General features: G+C 35.5%; 1 protein-coding gene across 1 annotated transcript in view; it reads right to left on the minus strand.

The window, feature by feature from the left end:
* The window catches only part of LOC106087448 (zinc finger protein Xfin), a 70184-nt gene that overhangs the window by 19422 nt on the left and 29396 nt on the right, over positions 1-21366 (minus strand). Inside the window, exons 2-3 of the mRNA XM_059366483.1 lie at positions 5587-6714; positions 1666-2589 (exon numbers count right to left, since the gene is read on the minus strand). Of these exons, the coding sequence (XP_059222466.1) occupies positions 1666-2589; positions 5587-6714 (2052 nt within the window). The remainder of the gene's footprint in view (positions 1-1665; positions 2590-5586; positions 6715-21366) is intronic.

Below are 21366 nucleotides of genomic sequence, written 5' to 3' on the forward strand. Positions count from 1 at the left end.
AATAACGGTGGCCCCAATAACAATTCATATTATGTGGGCATATGGCTGTGAAAGAAATCCGTTATGCTTTCAAGTCACAATGGCACTGAGCTGCAGCCAAAGATAGAGAGAGCGTGAGGCTAAGAGATATTAGAGCATATGTAAACAAACTAAAACTTTACAACACCAATAACCAAACATTCTTATAAGCGCTCTACATATACGTACAGCGTATTTCTATAGTAATACGAATTGTGATAGTGTTAGTGAACAAATCGCAAAATTACTATGGTCCCAATAACAATTCATATTATGTGGGCATGTTGCTGTGTAAGAAATCCGTTATGTTTCCAAGTCACAATAGCACTGAGTTACAGCCAGAGATAGAGAGAGAGAGCGTGAGGCTAAGAGAGAGATGTAAACTCGAAAACTTTTAAGAGTTACAATTTAATTATAACGAAAAATCAACAGCATATATGTAACATATGTATGTATGTATGTACATATGTAAGAGAGATATAGTAAGGCATACTTGGATGAGATAGAATGAGAGTAGGTTTAAAGATCTCAAGCATGGTGAGTGGAAGGCTTTGAATATATTACATGGATAAAGGTGAAGTTGCTAGTCGTACATTGTTGTATTGTAGTTGGAGGTAAGTTAATGGTTTAACATGAGGTTTGTTTTGTGTGGGAGAGAGAGGCAAATTAAATGACAATTGGGGGGTTTTCAAGCTGATTTCATTACATAGTGAGAAAGAAGCTTTGGTATCAATGTTCGTAAAAACTGTTGTAGCAGTGTGTTATACACTGACCATCGGGTCAATCCGGTACGTACAGCCGACTGTCATGGGATTTTCGTATAATCGGTGTTAAAGTGATGTGTTTGTATAATGCGTGGAATGAAGTTGTTAGAATGTGTTGGATAGTGAAATCAAATGTCTTAATTGTTGTGGCATGCTTTGTTAGTGGAGAGATGGGAAGCCATAGGCGAGGCGCAGGAGGCCAGTTTACATTTTGTGGATTATAAAATTGAGCTGGCAAATTATCGATAATCACAACATTCGATATTTTTTACAACAAATATCGATACCATCGTTAATTTCCCATCACCTATATTAAAAACGAAAATTAGAATTTAGAAAATTTAAAATCAGGAGATTGATTAATACAGAAGCAATTACATTGCATAGACCGAATAAAACCGAATTTAATAAGTCAGTTGAGAGAAATCATTATACATAATTTAAGCCAAATCGAATGAAAATTGCGCCCTCTGTAGGCGCAATGTATCTTATAGGATACACTCTTATTTTTGTTAAATTTTGCAAAAAATTTAACTTTCCTGATAGTATAGAGAAAAAAACCAATCGATATTCAGACAAAAAATATTATATCGATAGAGCCATCAATATTTTGCCAACTCTATTATAAAAGGCACTCGGATTTTGACTGCTGGGATATACTTGCTTTAAACAATTTGGCTAGAAGCCAAATTCCTTAATGACAATAAAATAATCCTCTAAAGGGTTTGTCTCACTCCCCATAGCCGACATTTGCTAAAGCTAGTTTTTTTTTGTTCATACCCTGTGTTTGGCCTATAATATTGGTACATGCTAATTAAGGTAACAATACAGATTCTAAGCCTATTGTATCTATTATTATAATATTATGATGCATGGCTTAAACTACTTCAAAATCATCTTCTGTCGATTCTTCGGAATGCATAGAATACGATGATAGGTTCTGTGTGGCGGCTTCATTCAAATTAGACCCTAATCGGTCAGGGACTTCCACCTCTACAGCATTACTACTGCTGTGATAAGTTTCCCATGGATTAGGCTCAGCATTTAGCTTCTGCATCTCTTTATTATGCGTGTGCATGTGTGAACTTAAATAAGCCGAGGTTGTATAGGATTTGTTGCATATTTTACAAACATAGTTGCGATCTTTGCAATGTGTGGGCTTATGTTTATTTAGAGTCCTTTTGTTTTTAAATTTCCAACCACAAATGTCGCATGGAAACGGACGCTCATCACTGTGTACGCTTCGATGCAAACGTAAGTTGTGTGAAGAAGTAAATGATTTGAAGCAGATCTCACATTTTTCTGGCTTTTCACCGGTATGTTGACGCATGTGGACTCTCAACACAGTACCGTTTCTAAATCGTTTGCCACAAACTTCACAGACTGCGGGCAAGAAATGGCCCTGCATGTGCGCCCTCAAAGCTATGGCCGAATAAAAGGCTTTGGAACATTCGTTACATTTATGCTTGGCATTTGCGGCAATTTCTGGCGGTAATGTATGACGCAATTTGTGGGCCTTCATACTGGCCAACTGAGCAAAAGATTTTCCACAAATATCACATAATATGCCGGTGTGCTTGTATTTATGTCCACGCAGGTCGCGCCCATTGCGAAAGACTTCATCACATTCATCGCATTTGAATTTGTATTTGCTTTTGTCTATAATTTTATCCTTATCTTTGTGATAAATTGCTCGGTGTTTGGTCAAACTGTTTTTTGAGATATATGTACGTTGACAGATTTCGCAATAATGCGTGGGAACATTAGTTATTGTTATATTATCATTCCCTTTATCATCGTCATAGCACTGCAATAAGAAAAATTAGTACAAATAAACAAATAGGGTATCATAAATGGTACCTACGTACTACAATACGAAAAAAACGAGGTCCTCAAGACTGAGTCAAAACTTCGTTTAGGCAGCACTCATTAAACGAGATGAGTGAAACATGATTGAAGGCTTAGCTCTCAATAATTGTTATCATTTTAATAACAAACACTTTTTAAATTTATTCCTTTTAACTCCCATTACCCCTCTCTCCTACAAAATGAAAATTGCCACAATTGAATTCATATGTAAATAAAAACAGCAAAATGATACACCTTCACTTTTACATTACTAATACAAATAAGAATTCGCAATTCTAGTGCTATAACAGTTAATGGCGCACCCATACCGCTTTATATAAATACTGCCCATGCTCTGCCACTCGAAGCATGAGAGCAGTGTGAATACAGAGTGGTGAGTTTCACACTCACAATGACTTGTTTAAATTGCTGGGCGCCCACTATGTTTAAATAACAAACAACAACACTAACAAGTCAACGATCTACCTACCGTACTTAAAAAGCTTGTCAATTACTACTGCAACCGCAGATAAAAATTCTCCTAGATAATTAACGGAAGGCTCGAATTAGGGTTTAAGAAATAAGATGAAAGACATTTGTAAAAGTAAAATATTGTGAAACACCAAATATGGTTAAATATGAAAAAAAACGCCATTGAACATGAAAAGATTGTTAAAATTAAAACATTATTAACCTATACATATAGAATTTTGTTTATTTGTATATGATCAAACAAAACAACAAAGGCAACCGTTAACGTCTGGTTTTGCTCTCGTAAATGTACCATTATTGTAGAAAAAATGTTTGGTAAATGTAAAGGGTCAATTGTGCTAATAAAAAAAACGTAGCATTTGACATTACAAATAAAAAAGCGTAACATTTTTTAATGGCGTAAAGACCTGAAGTTGACTGATAGACTGTGTCTTCCTGGATATTGAGGGAGCATTTTAAAACTTTAAGATTGGTACGATAGTCCCCGCCCTGAGTTTATCTTCTTGGACGGACTGAATGCTACGTGGCAGTATTATCAATGCAGGCTTCACAGAAAGTGTGGTCAGAAGGCGGGGGGGAGAGTGACGCCTCAGGGTCGGAGTGCTCCCGCCAACTCCTTGGATCCTATTGATAAACAAAATTTGATGGATCTCAACTGTGATGACAATGATCGCATATGCGAACGTCGTCGTACTACCGATACGAGGCATATTTCTGTCGACTAGCAGCGAGATGGGCTACGAGAAATGGGTTAAGGACGAACCCAGGAAAGACAGAGCTGGTCGTCTTCACTCGGAGATATAAATAATCGGATTTAAAAATCTCATCTTTGGACGGGATCACCCCGCAGTTATCGGAGGATGCTAAATATCTGGGTCAAATTCTCGATTCTAAACTGTCCTGGAAAAGGAATAAGGATAAAAGAAGCCGACAAGTGCTATTCGCATACAACACTTGTATTGAGAGCAATGCTAACATGTGAGGCACTGGCATGGTGGAAGCCAGCGGAAACCTCAGTCTTCACAGATGGCTACAAGATGGAGTCAGGGTTTGATTTGGAGTACTCTCCGAGGTACTCAGCATCTCTATGTTGGCGAGACGTTCTTTCAGGCAAAAGCATGCGACATAACGATGGCCACAAAAAAAAAATCTGATAGATAGATAGGCGCTTGCCGCGGACTCTCTTCTTGCTATTTCTTCTCATATTCTCCCTGTTTTTTCCTTTTCACCTACACTCTAGGGTAGCAAAATTGCCCAGGTTGGTCTGCTCTCATTCTACTTAAAACTTCCCTCAGACTTGTCGAACCGATTTCTTTTCGGATTTGGTAAGAATTCTTGTATGCTTAGTCCGACTATGTGCAGACACGTCGGACCAAGTGGGATCATATTGTTAGCTGGGTGGGTTGACCCATATAGACTTTCAACACAGTGTCGTTTATAAATCATTTGCGCATTCAAAACAAGTGTGCATTCAAACTTTTTGCGCACAAAATGAAAATTGCCACACTATTGAGAGAGAATAGTTTTCTTAGCTCAATATACCCATGCTGCTCAATTAAAGTTTAGCCCATAAGTAAAGTGTGTTCTCCTCCGATCCTCATATGCTTTTACGTTTTTACTATAGCCAAAGATTTTTCGACGTGCTTATATTTATGGCCATGCAGGTCGCGCTCCTTGAGAAAGACGATGACGAGATGAGTTTGTCATGTCATTTTTCAAGTTTTTTGCCTCTTGGGGCGAAGATCATTAAATTTTCCAATTCTTGTTTGTTTCTCTTTCGAGACGAGCTCAATGGTCGGAGATGCAAATGGAAAAGGAAAGCCAAAGATAGCTTGTGTTGAACCAGCGTGACAAAAAAAAAAGCAAAAAGAAAACTGTAAATAAACTTCTACATTTGCTCTCATTAATTGTTCTCGTTTTGACAGAAGAAAAGATTCTCTTTTTGGAATGGATGCTCTTTAAATGTCATTACCCCTCTCCCTCTTACAAAATGAAAATTGCCACACTATTGAGAGAGAGAGAGAGAGAGAGAGAGAAAACTTTTTGCTAGGTCAATATACCCATGCTGCTCAATAAAAGTTTAGCTCATTGGTAAAATGTGTTCTCCTTCGATGCTCATATGCTTTTACTAGATACCGTTTTAAAATTCTCTGAAATGATTTAATTTTAACTCCCTTGGCCCCTCTCTCTTCTACAAAAAGAGAATTGCCAAATTTGATACGGAATTCAGCCACTTTCTTTGTTACAGACATGCAAATAAAAAACCAAAAACGGCACACCTTCATTTTTTCGAATATTAAGGCAAATGAAAATTCTTAGTTGTGGTACTAGGCATATAAAATTTTATTTAATTGTAATACCATAGAATACAACAACAAATAATATATCATTCAGATGGGCATTAACTTCTCATTTACGATAGAAAATAAACTCTACCCTCATGGGTTTCACTCAGGCTCCTTCATAGCTTATATTTATGTATATGTCGATGTGCCTGTAGGTAGGATGGAGATGTAAAGGCTTTATCACACACTTCACAGACATATTTGCGTTCACTTGAATGTGTATATCGGTGATTTTTCAGATAATGCATACGTTTAAATGTTGCCCCACAAATTTCACATTCATATGGACGTTCATCACTGTGAACGGCTTTATGCCACCTTAGGTTAAGTGCAGCTGTAAACGATTTGAAGCAAATATCACATTTTACAGGCTTCTCACCGGTATGTTGACGCATGTGGACTCTCAACACAGTGCCGTTTCTAAATCGTTTACCACAAACTTCACAGACCACGGGCAAGGTATGGCCCAGCATGTGCGTATTCAAACTTACTGCTGAACAAAAGGCTTTGGGACATACGCTACATTTATGCGTTGCCTTTGCGGCCGTTTCTGGCGTCATTGTATGACGCAATCTGTGCGCCTTCATACTGGCCAACTGGGCAAAAGATTTTCCACAAATGTCGCATAGTATTCCGGTGTGCTTGTATTTATGTCCACGCAGGTCGCGCCCATTGCGAAAAACTTCATCACATTCATCGCATTTGAACTTGTATTTGCTTTTGTCTATGGTTTTATCCTTATTTTTGTGATAGATGGCTCGGTGTTTGTTCAAGCTGTTCTGTGAGATATAAGTACGTTCGCAAATTTCACAATAATAAATAGGATTTCCATCTGCCGTATAATTTTCCCCATTCTCTTCGTCATTCAAAGTTATTGCAGAGGAAAAGGCTTCGGGACATTCACTGTATTGAGGCGTTGCATTTGCGGCCATTTCTTTGGGTTCTGTATGACGCAATTTATGCGCTTTCATACTGGCCAACTGAGTAAAGGATTTTCCACAAATATCGCATAATATACCAGTGTGCTTGTATTTATGTCCCTGAAGATCGCGCCCGCTGCGAAAGACTTCATCACACTCATTGCATTTGAACTTGTATTTGCTTTTGTCTATAATTCTAGCCTCACTTTTGTGATAAATTGCTCGGTGTTTGGTCAAACTGTTCTTTGAGATATAAATACGTTCGCAAATTTCGCAATAATGCGTAGGATTTGCATCTACCATATTACTATCCCCATCGTCATAGCACTGCAATAAAAAAATTATTAGATAAAAAAAAAGATAAGAGTTTCATATAGGATACGTACGTAATACTTAATAAACGAAGTCCCTAATGATTAAGTTAGACTTAAATAAGGCAGCACTCATTGAGGTGAGAATAGTTTCCCAGTTATATCAATAGAATATTTTCGTAATTGGTCAAAAGGCTTGCGAAATAGTGACATTTTATGTTGAATATTTTATGCTTTGACATCATTGTTACAAAGTGTAGATTTTTCGGACAATATGCAAAGGCATTGGAAGAATAGTAACAAACTAACCCAAAAAATAAAGATACTTGTTTATATAACCGAATAAGTGACGGTATATAATAAAAACTAGTATATTCCAGCACTCGAAACTGGCCTTCTGAGGCTTGCCTATGGTCTCTCATCTCTACCCACCTTAAAAAGAACAGCGCTCCCATTTTTCTTTTTTACGATTGGTGACACTCTTCATTTGATTTTATTATTCTTCCCATTTACCAACTTCATTGTAGGAATTATACAAACACATCACTTTCACATTCATGCATAGATATACACATGAGGTCATTGACACGAAGGCATTATTCTCAATTTTCTCATTATTCTCAATATTTAATGAAATCAGCTTGAGATAAGCCCTACTACGGTATACATGTATTTCTTACTCTCACGTTCTTTCCCTATCGCTGGCTTTATCTCAGTGTTATTTTCACTCGAAGACATAACGGAACTCTCTCAAAGCAATATGTCCACATAATATCAATTGTTGTTGGGACCACATTCATTCGGCTATTTGTTCACTTACACAATCACAGTTGGTATTTTCATGTACAGCGTCTATGAGAAAGTTTGGCTACTGAAGCAGTTAAATTTTATTTTGTTAATAACTTTTAAAGTATTTTGTTTATTAGGGTTTTTTTTATAAATATTGTGTACATTGCCGGAAAAATAGATTTCAATAGCCATAACATTTGTTGCAGTTATATGCGAAGGATAAAGCTTCGCTTAGCCGTTTAATAAACATACATACGTATGTACATAATAATGATATGATATGATGATATATGTATATTAGGGTGGGTTGGTTTTTTTTTTAATCGTATACACAAAATTCTAAGAAAATTCTCCGAAGAAACCATGTATCTAAAATCAAATTCTAATCCGCGCCTCTCGACTTGTAAGCTTATATGCTCACCTTTCCCAAAAATTTAATTTTAGAAATAATAGCTTTTTCGAGTCGAGTTGAGAGGCGCGGATGAGGGTGTAATTTTAGATCCATGGTTTCTTCGGAGAATTTTCTTAGAATTTTTATACAAATGTACATACAGTGGCGGAAAAAATAATAGGGACAACAGTTACTAATATTGCACAAAAAAGTAAGAAAACATGATTACTTCTGTATAAGGCTAAATCTGAATATGCGTAGACTTAATGGTGAACTTAAATTTGATATTAAATTTCACACAATTCACAGATACTCGTTATGGTGATTTTTTTCGGTTAATTCACTTGGAAAAATAATAGAGACACTTATCAAAATGATGTAATTAGTTATGAATTATCTTCTTTTTGTAATTTAATGTGTAAGAGGAGAGGACAACAAATTGTTACCACTAATCACATGCTTTATTGTAATATGCAGTTCGTAAATTAAAGCGTTAGCACCTCAAAATGGTTCGCGGAGTTCTTACAACTGAAGAAGAGGAAAAAGTGAATAAGCAATAAGAAAAAAAAACATTGAAACCCCATAAGGATAGTTTCTAATCTTAGTTTTTTTATGCCCCACAGGTTTTCAATAATGTTTAGGTCCCATGATTGCAATAGGTCTTCCAAACTCAGAACAGAAATCTCTTGGAACTAGAATTCTAGTAGTCTGAAAGAGTGCTTTGAGTCGATAACTTGCATGAACTGTCACTTAAGTGGCATTTTTTGGATTTATTTATTTTCTAAGATACCCTTGTAATCCACAACATCTTAATCCAGAAAATAGCATACGGACCAGTTACAGAAAATCACCCACAAATCATCAATGAGACTCAATCGAGCTAGTCTCAAAGGGGAATACATCCAACAAATTGTAAATTTTAATAATCTTCGCCCTAACAGACAAAAAACTTGGAGACGCAACCATGTTTCACAGCCTTCTACGGGTGCTAACTATTAAATTCTTTGGTCGTAGCGCTCTTATTGAAAAACCCAATACTATATTAGATAATGTACATATATATAAGCTAAATAACTTTTTTGTCTTCGGTGACTTATAGTGAAATCGGATGTAAAATATTTCTTCCTTTGACACTATCTCTCAAAACAAAGTTTTGTGGGAGATTTTATCTTAACTCGAAAACACTAAACATTGTATTTCAAAATTACAATATTACAAATAATTTTCACACTTATACTGTAAATTTTTTACAACAACATATATATTTTAATTTAACACACAAAGTGAAATTTGATGTACAATATATATAATTCTTTGACATCATCCCTCTAAAAAGACGTATAATCACATTCAGTAACAAACTCAAGAAAAGTACGACCTAAATTTCATTCAAACAAATTAGAAAGTACTTTTTTTTTTGGTAAAATTGGAGCAGATATTATCTTGACATAAGTTATATATACAGATTTCTGTTGTTTAGAGACCTATAGTAATATTTGATAAGGAACATTTTAGTCTTTGAAAGTTTGCTTCTAAGATAACTTGAAAAGCTTTAGGTTGAGAAAAAATAAAATCTGAATGGAATGACAACATTATGCTGTAGTTTTTTTTATTTATTATATTTGTACATATACGGCCGTATTCACAAAATTTTTTGGAGCCGCAAAATAGGTTTATTTGACAGTTCTTTAAAGGAAATCTGTCAAATAAATACCGGTGATAGTCTGTTTTGAAACTTGTAGTAAAAAAAATCTAATGTACTCTCAAGCACCAACTTGGAGTGTTATTTTGCCACAATTGCTGCAAATATTTTCTTATCTAACATAAGCAGGTCTCTGGTCCTCAGTGATTTATAGTAAAATTTGATGAAAAATATTTTCGTTTTTGACACCATTGTCCTAAAATTATGTATAGAGAAAGATTTTGATCCAATACGAAAATGTTGCACAGCTTTATACAGTAGTTTTCTTAAAATATATTACATCTACATGCATAGTTTATTTTTAGACTTATAGTGAAATTTGATGTAGAATATTTCTTCTTTTAACGCCATCCGTTTATAATGAAGTTTCTTGAAACTTTTATACACCAACACAAAAACAGTGCGACATAAGTTCAACCAAAAAATGTGAAAATTTGATAACGTTATTTTTTAATTAATATTATGTATACAGAATTATTTTGTTCTGTGGCTTATAGTAAAATTTGATAATGAATATATTTGTCTTTGACACCTTGTCTCTAAAATTAAGTATATATTAAGATATTTTGCATCAACTCAAAAAAGTAATGCCCCTATTCATAAAACGTATTGCAGCTTTAAAGTAGGTTTATTTGATAATTCCTTAAGGGAAATCTGTCAAATAAACCTATTTGAAGGCTGCAATAAGGTTTGTGAAGGTAGCGATCCTCTTCAAGCTCTAATAGGTGAGCAAGCTGGTGTCTGATCCACACGACTGATTGCCACAGAAACGTGATGGCCATTGGTTCATTAAAGGCGCCAATAACTCGCCTTGTCTAATCAAGCTTCATAGAAACTCAGTATTAAAACAAGAACTGGTGGAGCTCGGCATCTCACTGAGACTCGATATCGCTAATAGTTTGCGAATGCAGTTGCAGCTACTCCGAATGGAGTGTTCTACTATCCGCAAACTGTAGACGCGCCTCAGCTGAGCTTGTCATAATAACGATGAACATCACACAGATCAGAGATTAAAGTTCTAGCCTGTATGGTGTTCATAGCTATTCCGTGCCGGCAAGGGAAATTTCCCAATGTTAGGTTATCTTATACAGTAAACTCTTTAAACAACGCTACATACTGGAAAATTTAACAATTATGTAGTGTCAAAGCAGTGGAATTAGTCTCCTTTCTATAGCATATCATCTCTCTGTTCTGTAACATACTGGACCTAACCAGATATGCTATAGGAAAAGAGACTAACTGCACCGTTTTTGACACTACATAAATTTTGATTTTGGCTGTATGCTTCATAAGGGAGAACATGCTTTGCTAATATAAAAACAAGAACAGTTTTTTTTTTAATAAAGAAGACTAATTCCCTTCTACAAATCATCAATTGGTAACTCTTATATTTATGGCAACACTCTTATATTTATTGAAATCGAACCTGTCATTGATAGTTATAGACTACAACGAAAAAGGCAGAAGCTAAGGCCTTAACAGAATGAGCGGGTTGAGGAGCGTCGCGTTGAAAATTGCACCTCTGCAAACAAATGTGTAAAAATCAACTCTCAAAAGTTAAACAATTTTTAACTTTGTATGCAGAGTTGCATTTTCGCAAAGCTCAAAACCAAGGCTCAACGCGTTCATTCTGTTTTGACCTTTAGTTGCTCGCGAAGGTTTACAACACCACAGTTAAAAGATTGTCTCATTTGTACAACAACACAAAAACCATTTCTTGTCATCAAACTGATCGACATTTTACCAACACACACAAAGAAAATGTGCGCAGAAAGCTTGCATACAGGAGCAGAGAATATGCGAAAAAGAAGATAACAACAAAGAGAATGCAAATAAAAATAAAATCAGACATCTTAATAGCATCAAATCTGATTGGCTGTTAACCGCAGTTCGGCTGAGACCACCTTTTTAAACCCGACTGAGTTTCATTACAACAACAACAACAACAACCTTACATTTCAAATTCCCACCACTACATAGATAATTCATTGAGTGTAGTTATTTTGTTTCGTAAATTTTATTCATTGTAAAATTTCTTTATATAACTTTGTCCTTATTATCAACCTTGTTGGTCTTCGGAGGTATGCCAACAAAAACAGGCGGTATATATTTTGCAGGAGATGATGATGTTTCAGCATTGGATTTTTTCGCAACAGCAGCATTGTGAGTACGCATATGGGTATTTAGGCCACTCGATCGTAGAAATGATTTACCACAAATTTTACGTTCCTTCGAGTGTATAAGTCGATGTATGCGCATGGCCTTTTTGCGTTAAAATCTTGATCCGCATACTTCACTAGTAATTTATATAGAACTTTGTTGTCCTGGATTCATCCTCATTATCAACCTTTTTGGTCTCCGGAGGTACGCCAACAAAAACAGGCGGTATATACTTTGCAGGTGATGATGGTGGTTCAGCATTGGATTTTTCCGCAACGGCAGCATTGTGAGTACGCATATGAGTATTTAAACCACTCGATTGTAGAAATGATTTACCGCAAATTTTGCATACATGATTACGTTCCTTCGAGTGTATAAGTCGATGTATGCGCAGAGCCTTTTTGCGTTGAAATCTTGATCCGCATACTTCACAGGGAAATGGTCGCTCATCGGTATGCGTTACCTTGTGGACATTTAAATCGTGAAACGAAAAGAAACACTTGCCGCATACATCACATTTGGCTGGCCTCTCACCGGTATGCCGACGCATATGGGCGGTTAAGACACCGCGATCCCTACACCTTTTGCCGCATATCTCACAGATGACAGGCAAAATACCGGTGTGACGCATCATGTGCGCCTTAAGTTCTTTGGCTGTGTAGAAATTGTTGCCACATTCTTCACATTTGAAGGGCTTAATGCCGGTATGACGTATTCTATGCCTTCTCATATTGCCAGCCTGGGTAAATGATTGACCACATATGTCACACAATATGCCAGTGTGTTTCAGCATATGTCCTTGTAGGTCACGTTGCGTACGAAACAGCTGATCGCATTGTTCGCACTTATGTCTGTAGTAGGTTTTTCTCAGCAACACCTTACGTTTGTGATATCTACGTTTGTGTTGGTTCATACTTTTCACTGTTTCATACATACGTTGACAGATGTCACAGATATAGGGAGGACCAACATCAGTGGAGTCCTTATTGCCCTCCAACTGTAATAATAAAATTTGGACAAAATATAAAGTACATTTTAACAATTGCATGCTTTAAAATTGTTGTACTTAGTACATAGGAATTTAGGAACAACGTCACGAAAACTAGACTCTCTTTGAATTAAAAAAAAAATCTAAATTGAAAACAAGGTAACTACCTGTATAGGTTAACATTTATTTTGATTTGATGCTATAGCAAAATTTGGCCACTAACATAACATTAAACGCATAACGTCCTGTGGAACACAAAACTACGGGAAATCAAGTGGATAACGAAAAAAGGCAAGTATATAAAACTCCGGTATCGATGATTTGAAAGTTTACGAGATGTAACCAAAGAAAGAAGTACAGTACGGTCATCGATATTTTACTTATATGTATATCAGAGTGTTCCGAAAGAGATATTTTTTTCTAACCCATACCCTCCAACATCGTTCTGTTTGTAACACCTCGAAATATGCGTCTAAGACCCCATAAAGTATATATATTCATGATCGTCATGACATTCTAAGTCGATCTAGCCATGTCTGTCCGTCTGTCTGTCGAAAGCACGCAAACTTTCAAGGCGCTTGAAATTTTGCATAAATAATTTTTATTAGTGTAGGTCGGTTGGGATTGTAAATGGGCCAAATCGGTCCATGTTTTGATACAGCTGCCATATTAACCTATCTCGGATCATGACTTCTTGAGCCTCTAGCATCAAAAATTTGCTAAAAACACCCTAGGATGTCGGGCTTTTAGTGAAATTTGATGCAGAAAATTTCTTTCTTTGACACTATCTATCTTAACGAAGTTTCATATTCATTCCAGTACTTGGAGTGTTTGAAAAAAAGATTATTCGTAAAATTGTTGAACCAATCTGCGTTGATGTAGAATATCGGCGTCATATTAACCGCAAGCTATACGGCGACGTTGCCATAGTCAAACCTATCAAAATACGATTACGTTGGCTGGGTCATATTGTCGAGCTAAGCAGACATTTCATAATGAATTTGATGATGCACTCAGAAGCTAAAGACCAAAACTCCAGTGGAAATACCATGTGGAGAAAGACATCTCGAAACTATGTGTCAGAAAATGGAGAAGGAGACCAGAAGAACGTGGCGTTTGGAAATCATTTCTTAGTTCAGCTACACAGAAAAAAAAATAGAAATCAGTTTCAATTACGAAATTAATTAATTAATTTTTTAATTGAAACTACTTCAATCACGAAAATGATAATATCAATCACCGTTTTTGAACAAGTAAATGAAAACATTTTCAATCAATAAAATTGCATATTCAATTAAAAAAATAATTGAAAGTTTTTCAATTTTCATTTAATTAATAAAAAGTTAAAAAAATAATTGAAATCTCCAATTAAAAAATTTTTGAAATTTTCGATTAATTTTTTAATTGATCAAATTAAATTCAATTAAAAAATTGTTGAAATTTTAAGCCTAGGACCTCTGCATTCATGTCTTTAACCATTAAACTTATAATTTAGTTAAAAATATAATTATCAATTAAATAAAAAAAAATAATTAAATGATTGAAATTTTCAATTAATTTTTTAATTGGTCCAATTCTAAAAATTTAAATTTATTTCTATAATATGCGGTACACAGATGTTTTCCTCCTGGAACATGAACTTGAGGTGAGTTATTTGAAGAGAGGTTCGTGGGCACCCCTATGAACCACCCCGCGAGGGTTTTCCAAAATATATCGGGTAGGGGTGCCCTATAGATTTGTTGTTGTTGGTCGTAGCATTGTATTGTACACTGAGGCGGCAGTCCTTGGATGATGAAGGACTCCATCGGCGTAAAAGTGCAAGTCAAATAAGACAAAAGCCAAGACAAGACAAAATTTTCAATCACATATTTTATTGAAAACATTTTCAGATTCGATTAAAAAATGATTGAATCAATTGTTTTTTAATTCAAAACTACAAAAATTTCAATCACTATTGTGATTGAAAAAAATTTTAGATATAAAAAAATAATTATTGATTCCATAAATTTTTAATTGAAAATTTAAAAAAGTTCAATTAAGATTGTGATTGAAAATTATATCAGATTCATTTAAAAAATTTATAGATTGAATAAATTTTAATCACGACTTTAATTGAAAAAAATTAATATTCAATGGAAAAAATTAGTGAATCAATTAATTTTTTGGTTGAAACTAATTTCAATTAAATTTTTAATAGTAACGATTTTCAATTAAATTGAAATGGACAGAGATGAGAGAGTTATCGAGATCACTCACCTACACCACAACTGTGGTACAGGGTATTATAACTTTGTGCATTTGTTTGCAATGCTAAGAAGGAGACGAGGTAGGCCCATTGATAAGTATACCGATCGGCTTAGAATTACTTCCTGATTCGAATAAATTTTAATCACGACTTTAATTGAAAAAAATTAATATTCAATGGAAAAAAATAGTGAATCAATTAATTTTTTGGTTGAAACTAATTTCAATTAAATTTTTAATAGTAACGATTTTCAATTAAATTGAAATGGACAGAGATGAGAGCGTTATCGAGATCACCCACCTACACCACAACTGTGGTACAGGGTATTATAACTTTGTGCATTTGTTTGCAATGCTAAGAAGGAGACGAGGTAGGCCCATTGATAAGTATACCGATCGGCTTAGAATTACTTCCTGATTCGATTTAGCTATGTCCGACTGTCTGTCTATCCATGTATCCTTGTAATCAAAATACAGGTCGCATTTGTTGTCCGATTGTCATAAAATTTTGCACAAGTCATTTTTTTGGTACAAGGATGAACGCAGGTCAGATTAAGATATAGCTCCCATATATATCTTTCATCCAATAAGGACTTTGAAGGCCGTAGTTGCCACAATATTGGTCCGATCTTTACAAACTTTTGCACGAGATGTTGTATTGTTTGAAGTCCCAATAGGTGTGCAAAATTTCATAAAAATCGGTTCAGATTTAGATATAGCTCCCATATATATCTTTCATTCGATATGGGTTTTGAAGACTATAGAAGCCACAATTTTGATACGATCTTTACAAAATTTGACACAAGATGTTTTATTTGACGTCCCAATATGTGTGCAAAATTTCATAAAAATCGGTTCAGATTTAGATATAGCTCTCATATATATCTTTCATCCGATATGAGTTTTGAAGACTATAGAAGCCACAATTTTGGTACGATCTTTACAAAATTTGGCAAAAGATGTTTTATTTGATGTCCAAATAGGTGTGCAAAATTTCATAAAAATCGGTTCAGATTTAGATTTAGCTCCCATGTATATATTTCATCTGATATGGCCTTTGAAGGCTATGGAAGCCACAATTTTGGTCCAATTTTTTACAAAAATTTCCATGAGATGTTTCATTTGACTTTCCAATACGTTTGCAAAATTTCATAAAAATCGGTTCAGATTTAGATATAGCTCCCATATATATCTTTCGTCCGATATGAGTTTTGAAGACTATAGAAGCCACAATTTTGGTATGATCTTTACAAAATTTGGCACAAGATGTTTTATTTGATGTCCCAATAGTTGTGCAAAATTTCATAAAAATCGGTTCAGATTTAGATATAGCTTCCATGTATATATTTTGACCGATATGGCATTTGAGGGCTATAAAATACACAATTTAATTCAGTTAAAAGTTATACAGTTTAAAGTCAAAAAATTTAAAGTGTATTTTTAATCAAAAAAATTAAATGCACATGAGCTCGATAACATCTCAGCTCTAGCCATTTCGAATTTCAAATAGTTATCTCAATCCGTTTGTCAAATTTCCTACTTTTCGCTAGTTTATTTTCGATTATATCCCACTGTGCGCCGTTCGAACTTTGCTTATACATGGTTTTATTATATTATATGAATTTGTATACAACTCTGGAATTGGACAATTCCATCAGCTGAGCAAGTAACCTTCTTTAGTAAACCCTGGGGTTATGAATGGAAGCCCCATACATTGAGTTTAAACTTGCATAGGGCTACACTCGTTGATATGAGAGAAGTATTCCCAAAAAGGAATTATATGTGTAACTCTACTAATTTCCATTTCTAAAATCCCAACACTACACACCTTAAGTTGCCCAAACAGAATAGTGGAATAGTTTTTTTTTCTCATACATTTTAATTTTTATTGGTTCTAGAATGTTTTTTTTTTACAAAATTTTTTACAAAACGTTGTCTTTTTTTTCAGCATTGTTTACATTTGGAGGCAGAAAGGTAAGAAAAACCGGCGGTATATACATTGCAGGTGATGGCTCAACATTTGATTTTTCCTCATCGGCTGTATTGTGGGTACGCATATGAGTATTTAAACCACTTGACTGGACAAATGATTTACCACAAATTTTGCAAACATGCTTACGTTCCTTCGAATGCGTAAGTCGATGTATGCGCAAGGCTTTCTTGCGTTGAAATCTTGAACCACAGATTTCGCAGGGAAATGGTCTCTCATCGGTATGTGCCACTTTGTGGACATTTAAATCGTGAATGGAATAGAAACATTTGCCACATACTTCACATTTGGCTGGCCTCTCGCCGGTGTGCCGACGCATATGGGCTCGCAAGACACCGCGATCCCTACATCTCTTGCCGCATATTTCGCAGATAAAAGGCCAAATTCCCGTGTGACACATCATGTGTGCTTTCAGTTCTTTATCTGTATAGAAATCCTTGGCACACTCTTTGCATTTAAAGGGTTTAATGCCAGTATGACGCATTCTGTGTCTTTTCATATTGCCAACCTGGGTAAATGATTGACCGCAAATGTCGCAAAATATGCCGTCGTGTTTCGTTTTGTGATCTGCAAGCTCGCTTCTCGTAGCAAAAGCCTGATCGCATAGATTGCATTTGTGAATGTGGCTAGATTTTCCCAGCAACTCCTTACGTTTGTGATATCTACGTTTGTGTTGGTGCATACCTTTCCTTGAGCGATACACTTTTTGACAGATGTCACAGGTATGCTGAGAATCACCATCACCAGTGGAGTGTCCTTTGTGATATCTACGTTTGTGTTGATTCAAACCCTTCCTGGTTCGAAACACTCGTTGACAAATGTCACAGCTATGCTGAGCACCACCATCACCAGTGGAGTCTTTTTTGCCCTCCAACTGTAATAATAAAATTTGGACATATATAAACAACAGCATGCTTACGTAGTTAGTAGAGTTTTTTTTTTTTTGACATTATAAGAAATGTATCCTATTAGAACGATTTACATTTTTTCTTTTTTTTTTTTATTTTAAAACTTTTGAATGAAACAACAAACAGAATGTGATCGCGATTGTTTTTTGAATTCATATTATGACACATAACATGAAATAAATATTCAATAGCTTGGCTTATTAAGCAGCTGAGTAAACATTGTAACCATAAGCACTTGAAGCATTGCAAACTTAGAACCCATATTGGTATTGGTGGTTTTCGATCAGTCACTTTTGGCGAAGTAGCAGTGACTGATGCCAAGATATGCATGCGCCATAATGTTTAGGGACCAATTAATAAAGCATCCCGAAAGTGGTAAAGCTGGAAGAAGAGACATTCGTCGTTTTAGTGGTTTCCGGGGTTACCAACACTATTTACTGCGGACATAGATATAAACATCATGTCCAGTGATGCCACTCAAGAAAATTATTTCCTTCCAATATTTAAGAATAATCCTACCAAAACCTACCCCATTTTCTACAAGCCATAAATGTGTCGTAATATTCATACACCCAGAGAAAAGTTGATACCAAACGTCTTGCTCATTTCAGTACCATATGGTATTAATAGTAAAGCAAAACCGTATGGTACAAAAACAATACTGTATGGTATGGGTGAAACATAAAATGATTAGTACCGTTTGGTACTAGCCTTATTACCGAACTGGTATTGGTTTTGATACCAATCTGTTATTGCTTTTAGCACCAGACCGTTATTAGTTTTAGTACCAAACCGTTATTGACAAATGAACCAAAAAAAACACTTGAAAAAAATTTTTCAATCTAATTGTATTTTGATTATTTATGCTAATTAGAAAGAGAAATGTTACACCGTGACCAATCTCAATTCTTTGTATTCAGCAATTAATTTAATATGCATTGATTCCCAGAAGTGGTTTTCCTATGAATACATCAACACAACATCGTTACCACACAACAAACTATCATGATTTTCATGTAGAATGTCCTTAGAAATAGTACCCATTTTCACCGCTTTCGAGTACTTGAACAGGTTTTTTCGCACTTAAATTTTATAATAGCGCCAATATTTTAAGTACAAAGCTTAACAACACTTCTGGAGCGATGATAAGAATACAAATGTGACGTCTTCAATTCTTAACATCCTTCTTTGTCTGGTATTGAATTGATACCAAATGGTATTAACAATCTTTGCCACTGACACAAACAAAATAATACCAGGCGGTATTGGAAAAGTACCGTCATTTTTCTATCAGTGTAGGCGATCAAATCACTTTCGTCCGTCTGCCTGTTGAAATCACTCTACAGCCTATAGAAATAATACGCATAGTTCAAAGATAGCCTATAGCTTGATATATGTAGCACCCATTAGGGATGGGTCCCCCGATATGTTTTCTTGAGTTCACAACGCATACTTCGAATACTTGAACAGGTTTTTTCGCACTTAAATTTTATAATAGCGCCAATATTTTAAGTACAAAGCTCAACAACACTTCTGGAGCGATGATAAGAATACAAATGTGACGTCTTCAATTCTTAACAGTCTTCTTTGTCTGGTATTGAATTGATACCAAATGGTATTAACAGTCTTTCCCAATGACACAAACAAAATAATACCAGGCGGTATTGGAAAAGTATCGTCATTTTTCTATCAGTGTAGGCGATCAAATCACTTTCGTCCGTCTGCCTGTTGAAATCACTCTACAGCCTATAGAAATAATACGCATATTTCAAAGATAGCCTATAGCTTGATATAACACCCATTAGGGATGGGTCCCCCGATATGTTTTCTTGAGTTCACAACGCATTATAAAAAAATGGTGACGTAGAAAACGCAAAGACATTCCGTAGAAGTGGTACTGTGTTCTATGAGTAAATCGCCATTTTGCCACCAAGCTGATCGACATTTTGCCAACACAAACAAAGAAATTTGTGTGCGTGCGAGAAAGAAGATAACTACAAAGAGAATGCAAAGAAAAATCTGACATCTTAGCACCGTCAAATCGCGTGAGATTACCTTTTTAAATCCGCATTGATTAGCGACATGTCGCTGCGTCAATATAAATGTCGCTTCCTTAATAGGCCGGCTAAGGAACTTAGGCAGATTGTCGTTTCAAAGAAATTCTTCACCACCACTGTAGTGATTCGGCCAGGGTCCAGCACTTTGGATGACTTGGCGTTTCGAATGACGCACAGTGGGAGAAAATTGAAAAAAAAACTAGTACAAAATATGCCGTGTGAGAACGGGTAGAGATACATCTTTAAAATTTAAGATGGTTAGAGAGTTAGAGGTGTTATCGAGATCGTGTGCAAAATTTCAAGGCCCTAGTTTGTCTAGGCGCCTTTTGGCAGGCCCCTAAAATTGGTCACCTCGGTATTTTGAAAAATTATTCGGGCTGCCAAATCTTCATTAATGGTCTGATTTCAAATCTTTCAAATCCCTAATAAAAGTTCGCTTGAGGTCTGCAAAACATCCACAGGTTTCGGAGATATTCGACTTTAATTTTTTTGTACAATTTCGACCAGTGACATTATGCCTAGGTGCCGATTGTTTCAAGCAACTTAACTTTCATTTACCTAAGCCTATACCTTATGAGCCTAAGAAACAAATTAAAGTGAATAAAACATTTTTTTTTTTCAATAAAAAACAGGAAATCATTTATTTCCCCATCTATATACATACACACACTCATGTACATTAGAGTGTCCCAAAAAAAAATTTTTTTTGAAATGCCTTTTTTCATTTTGATTCCAATAAGGTAAAAATACGAAATAATATGGGGATCGGTTGATGATAACTCATGTTGACAGGATGTCCAAAGTTGGTTGCAGTGCTTTCTTAGCAAATCCAGCTGAGTAATTTAGTTCCTGAAACTAAAAACTGTAATGACAGCTATACCCAAATCGGAATCGCTTTGGAAGAAATTTAACAGAGGCTTTCAGATGGGTATTAAAACATTCCATAAAAATTTCGCAGATGGAATGAAAATTGTAGTAATTACGTCCTTATATCAAAATCTGAACCGATTTTTGCAAAAATTCATTGCGCGATATGTGAAAAATGTATGATTGGATACAAAATTCAATCTCTCCTGGATTACAAAAAAGCCACAGATGGACTAACGATCGGTCCGCGGCGAACGGTCCTATGGACCGGAACGAACTTGCTCATCTATGGAGCTTGCTGAGGATGTGGCTACAACAACGGACAAACAAGCTATATCAAAATCTGGACCGATTTGGATAAAATACTCAATCTCCAACTGGATTACAAAAAAAGCCACCGACGGACAAACGATCGGTCCGCAGAGAACGACCTTGCTCATCTATGGTGCTTGCTGAGCATGTGGCTACAACAACAACAACAACGGTCAAACGGTACTGAAAGGATCATGTCCGACGTCATGATTAAGCCGAATCAGGAAGAATTTCAGCACCACACGGTTGGATTGTGTGGT

The sequence above is a fragment of the Stomoxys calcitrans genome, chromosome 4 (assembly GCF_963082655.1).
Source record: "Stomoxys calcitrans chromosome 4, idStoCalc2.1, whole genome shotgun sequence".
NCBI lineage: Eukaryota > Metazoa > Arthropoda > Insecta > Diptera > Muscidae > Stomoxys > Stomoxys calcitrans.